The 6,000-nt window shown below is 33.5% G+C and overlaps 1 protein-coding gene across 1 annotated transcript in view; it reads right to left on the bottom strand.

Annotated features, from left to right (window-relative positions):
• The window catches only part of LOC125660784 (receptor-type tyrosine-protein phosphatase T-like), a 73,896-nt gene extending 70,158 nt beyond the window's left edge, over positions 1–3,738 (bottom strand). Inside the window, exons 1-2 of the mRNA XM_056147742.1 lie at positions 3,631–3,738; positions 2,470–2,700 (exon numbers count right to left, since the gene is read on the bottom strand). Coding sequence (XP_056003717.1) covers positions 2,470–2,700; positions 3,631–3,694 — 295 coding nt within the window. The 5' untranslated portion in view covers positions 3,695–3,738. The remainder of the gene's footprint in view (positions 1–2,469; positions 2,701–3,630) is intronic.
• Positions 3,739–6,000: the final 2,262 nt, after the last annotated feature.

A 6,000-nucleotide genomic window follows, 5' to 3' on the forward strand; every position in this document is an offset into this window, starting at 1 on the left:
AAAAAAAAAATGTTAACATAAGAAAATCACAAATTTTCGTTGTACAGAATAATTAAAATAAATAGCAAATACTTAAAATGACAAATTCTCAATGTCAACAGTTAAAAAAAAAGTTAATTCATAAATATGCATAAATTAATTGTGGATATTAGGGAAATCATGTATAATAGACATACAGTAGAAGAAATACCAGTATAGGAGTTATTGCCCTTGACACTTTTTTTAATTACAAAGAATTGATTATCTATGGGAAATATAAACTTTTTCAAAATCAATACTTTAACATTTTTTTTTTATTTTATGCAGTGAATAAAATCCCTCTGAAAAATATATTTCTATCATGCACAGAGTTTATTTTTATAAAGATCTTTGCAAAAAACGCATGACATCACACGAGGATTGATTAACTTTAAAGATACAAACGTTAAATGTTGTACTTGGACACTTTGGATTCGTAACTGTATATGAAGGAGATAGAAACAAACTTATTTGTTGTAAAAGGGGTAGATTTTGAGATAATCTTTGAAGAAAAGGGGTATGTAGACAAGTGTCCGCGAATTATAGAAAGAAAGGCGAACATTGTTTTGTCATTATCATGTAAAACGTATACGGTACCAATTTTGATGCACCAGATGCCCATTTCGACAACTAATATATCTTCAGTGATGCTCAACCGAAATGTTTGAAATCCGAAATAACAATGAAGTTTTAGAGCTATTGTAGCCAAAAAACAGCGTGCCAAAAAAAGTGAAGTCAAATTTGGCTAAGGATAAGAGCTATGCTTGAGGGAGATGATCTTTAATTTTGAAATGAATTTCTAAATTTTATAACAGCAATTAAATATACATCCGCATTTTCAAGCTAGTAACGAAGTATTTAGTTACTGGGCTGTAGAGACCCTCGGGGACTAACAGTCCACCAGCAGAATAATATAATGCATCTCGATGTTGTTTTTTTTGTTTTTGTTTTTTGTTTTTTTTTTTGCTGTTTGCAGGTAATTTTATCTCATATGTGTTATGATTGTGAAGGTCGAGCATTTATAACGCGTTCACATCATTGTTGGAAAACTGGATGCTCTATACCCGATTAAATGCGTAGGACTCTTGCAATGGCAACCACTACCGATCCAAGAACCCACATCAGTCGTAATGTCCTTGGATAGTGTGGGTACCCAGTAGTCCAAAATTTACAAAACAATGAGCCTGCATCTCTCGCTGTTAACCTGAATGAAAAAGAACGGGTTCCTGCCCTTCGAATATTAATTAAACCGTGCCTAAAAGGAAATGATTTTTAGATTCTACTGAATTAAGAGCTTAGATGCCTGTTTCCGTTAACTTGATCATTTCACTAAATTGAACAATATTTAAGAGTATTTATTAATTCAATTTAAACTATATTTTATTCACAATGTGAATGGGATCGGGCAGCAGGTATCGCCTATGTAAGCCATCTCCCTAAAGAGTATCTAAGAGTATTTATCGTAATAAACATATCAAGATAGGAAATAATAAATGCATCTGAAGATTGCGCATAAAATATAAGACTTATGAAAAGAAAACCCACATTTATCAAATATCCTTCGTTGCTAAGGCAGGCGACAAGCAAGACATTTTGCAAGAGTAAGCGTTGTCAGAATAGCCTGGCTAGATACTGAAATCATTAGCGGTGTCTTCGGGTACGTAGTCGTCGTCAGATACACTTGGACGTGGTCATAATCATTCTATCTCAACCGTATCGCCGTATAATTTTTTTCTGATTTTCTACTAATGTTTTCTAAATATGCAATGAATACGAGCTTTTTTTCACTCTTAAAGGCTTTGGGCGCCACTGTCTGTTTTTTAAAACAACATAATGTCACAATTGAGGAAATGGGTGGGGGGTAAGTAAATGAAAACGTCGCGAAAATAGGTGGCACCCACAAAAGCTCGCTTAATATTTTTACAAGACAATTTGAAATGTGTTTAGAATGCATATACATTTGTATTACGTATATGAACCGGTTCTCTTTGAAGTTCTCGTTTCCCTTGTTCATAATAAAACCGTTGATTTTGCAAGATGCAGAGCCCCTTATTATAATATTACGTACACTATAATCGTTTTTTGTTCCATCCCGCTTCATATTTTAGCATCACCCTTAAAATGTCGTTCCGTGTAGATAATCCATCGAACAAGCGGATATTTGAACCAATGAATCTTCGTACTAGTGGACCGTGACCGTTAGAATCATGAAGTATAATAAGCACCGATTTACTTCATTAAACGCTTGACATTTAACAGTTAGGGTTTTCGGATGATACCTTACAATATAATGTTCCAATTCAAAATATGGATTCGCAACTTAAAAGTATCTCACTACAATTATCGTAAGTGTAAAACAGATCGAAAACCGTGATAGCTTATCAACATATGTTATTGTTATTGTTTCAGCTAAAACAAACAAGCATGTATACTGCAAATACAAATACTTACTATCTGATCTGAAGTATATTTCCAAATAAGCGATATTAAATTTCCTGTTTAACCAAACCTTCCACCACAGAGGTTCAGAATTAAGATTTGTAATTGCGCAAGAATTGTGGGAATAGTGCTGATCTGTATTTCCATCAACTGCACGCTCAGCAGTCCATAAAGTGTTAAAGGATTCTTGATTCATTGTGGCATTCCCCTGAAGACTTTGCGCACTGGTGTTAGCCAGGTTTACTATAAACAAATATGTAATGGAAATATCTATATTATTTTGAAGATTTTGTATGTAAAATATGCACCATAAAACTTATGTTAAGTGGGGTTTTTTATATACCATTAGTGAAACATGTAATCAAATTCATCATAGCAAAAACCATGGCTTCCGACAGCGACTTCGATTAATGTATAGGGGGAAATAAATAGCGGTGGAAATATTCGCTATATTCGCGGTTTAGACAAATTCGAGGAATTTAAAAAACGTGAATAGAATTTTTATAACCTTTCTTTCATATACAATGTATTTAAATAGAAGGGGGTATTGTTATTCGAACCCGCAAATTTATGAACCCGCGAATGTGATTTAAATAAAAAATAACGCGAAAAATACAAACCGTAAAATGCTTCCCCTATACAGTTCTGGAAATTCATAAAGACGTTGGAAACACGGGGAACATCTTCACCTAAATCCAGTTACTCGATGGCTAGTTGATTTTAAATGCAAATCAAACAGTCAATAAACTAGATTGTACAGCTGGTTCTGACATTTGTAGACACGAAATTAGTAATACATGTGTATTTCAAACCTCTGGTAAATCATGCTTTTTATTAATAGTTGTGAAAAAAAACCGTGATGAGTAAATTGAACCTTTTTTATTCATGAAGATATGATCTTAAATGAGGGGGCTCGCATAGACTAAGTCTGCTAATCAATCCCATCAAATCATGGAATGAATATTATTCAAATATAAAATCTTAACGATTTAAACCACTTATTGTATAGTTTAGCAAATATATATCAACTGAAAAAAAGATTACATGGTGGCTGTTTATAAGAGAACGGGGTGAGAAAGAGGAAGGGTGAAAGAAATATAGCGTGAGAAAGAATATGAGAGAGCGGAGGAAAAGAGAGTAAAAGAGATAGTGACATATAAAAAATACATTTACCGAAACATGCTGCCTTGGATACAAACTGTATCAACATAACCTCCACAATTAACTCTAACAACATCTCAACATTGGCGTGGGACAGAATGGTACTGTTCTCTTCCGGGTTCGTTGTGCAAAACACATATTTGCATTACCTTTACATTTATCAAAACCTAGATAAGACAGTCAATAAATTCAAACAGAACGACGGAGATGTTCATATCGTATTTGATACGAATCAACTTGCCATAATCTATGCCGCTCAATTTTTTTATTTTTTGAAGTATAATAAAGAAAACAGTAGATATACACTGTACTCTTTTTGTAAAACTCGGTACACTCTGAAGAGCCAAACTACACGGCGAAAGCGATAGGTGTAATTATTAATTATATGTGGGTCATGTGTACTTAGTCATCGTTGGATATATTATAGTATGCCATATATATATATAATATCTTTCAACGTCCCTCTCGAGAACGTTCCCCTCATGTGGTTAACAACATGATTAATTTTGAGTTTTAAGTTTTGAAGCATATCTTAACATTTAAACTGAATCTGCAATACTTACGACATCTTAGGCTGTTAACCAACACACTGAAATATGCATAATTTCCGAATGATAATTGAATTTGAACCCGATAAGTATGGATACATCTTTAGTGAACGTTATTAGCTAGTAGCCATGTGCGGATGTTCTGTTATCTGTAGTTAGTAGAATATTGGTATTAAATCACGGGTAATATTTACACATTTTGTGCCACTTATTTATGATAACACTTAATAAAAGATAAAAGAGAGAAACAGAGAGAGAGAGAGAGAGAGAGAGAGAGAGAGAGAGAGAGAGAGAGAGAGAGAGAGAGAGAGATGATAAAACATGTTGACAGGTACTACTTTTAAATCATTATAAATTTTAATCAAGTCTCGATTACAGTATGTCATCAGATTTAAAGTGATAGAAATCATGCAAACTATGATCTTTATATGCTAAGATACAAAGATACCTCAAATAAATATCGATAAATTTCAATGTTGACAATTCGTCCTTTGCAAGTTTTAGATTAACTCCATACATGCATTATTCTCAGATAACAATATCGAAAGTGCATTTCATTTCATTCATTCATTACAGTTAAAAACCAACCAATCTTCAAATGACGTATATAGGTCACCTCACGTTTGTAAGTTGCAAGACGGACATAAACAGAATTATTCATGAATATTTGATAATTTGTTGGACAATCGGTTTAGAACTGCACAAAAAAAAACCTGTAAAGGAGCCGGCAATAAATCCTGATTTGAAAATTAACTGATATATGATAACAAGTCTGCGCACATATAGCCTCAAGCTGCGCGACATTGTAGTATGAACGTATGTAAAGGAAGTTAGCCCCTGAGCTTTTGAGCACAGCTGCACAAGATGCTACAACTACGTATTTACTGGTTCAATATTGATCCCAGTGATGCAAACATATTATGCATCTATTACTGAACCATGTCCAATTCCACAAATCAAAAAAAGAAAAATGTATCGATTCAAATTTTGAAAGGGTTAGGCAGGGAATATATTTTGTGGCGGGAAATTGATTTGTCAGAGTTCTTAATAAATATGATAATACACTTTCTGTCGCACTCCATATATTTTCTATTTTTATATTTCTACACGTGTATTTCAGTTTTATGATACAAGTAGTTGAGACTTGGAACTAGTTCAAATGATGTAATTTATTAATTTAATTGCGATATGTTTCCAAACACAACACGGATTCTCAAAAACTTTGAATTAATGATTTCTTTTCTTGAAATTTTGTATGAAAAATCAGAATTTAACATTATTATTAAAAATCATGGTCACTAACTTCTACTTGTAATTCCCTTTTAGATTAGAACACCCGATCTTGAAAAGTATGTGATTTTTTAGCTCTTCTGAGCCGAAGGCTCAAAGAGATAACCATATGGCCATGTCTGGCGTGCGGTGTGCGATGTGCGTCAACTTTTTGGAAAAAGGGCTATATCTGAAGAACCCTTGACCCATTTTTGTCAAATTTGTCACAGGGTATCCTTGACCCAAGGTCTTTCATTTGTACTAAAACTAGGGTTGGGAACCTTTAACAAGGGGATATAATTAGGAAAATGCAAACAAAAGTAGTGGTTGCTAATAAATCTTCTTCTCAAGAACCACTGGGCAAATTATCACCAAACTTATGCATAAGGATGAAGATATGTTGTAGATAAACAAATGTTCAAGGCATTATCCTGGGGCAAAGGGTGTTGTGTCAAGGCACTTCAAATTTGACCTTAAATGTTGTTTTGTTAAAACTTTGATATTTTGCTTAGTATGAGGACTAGCATCATCAAATATTGTCAGTTGATGCATCTTAGGACCTAAT

This window comes from Ostrea edulis, chromosome 8 (genome assembly GCF_947568905.1).
Source record: "Ostrea edulis chromosome 8, xbOstEdul1.1, whole genome shotgun sequence".
NCBI lineage: Eukaryota > Metazoa > Mollusca > Bivalvia > Ostreida > Ostreidae > Ostrea > Ostrea edulis.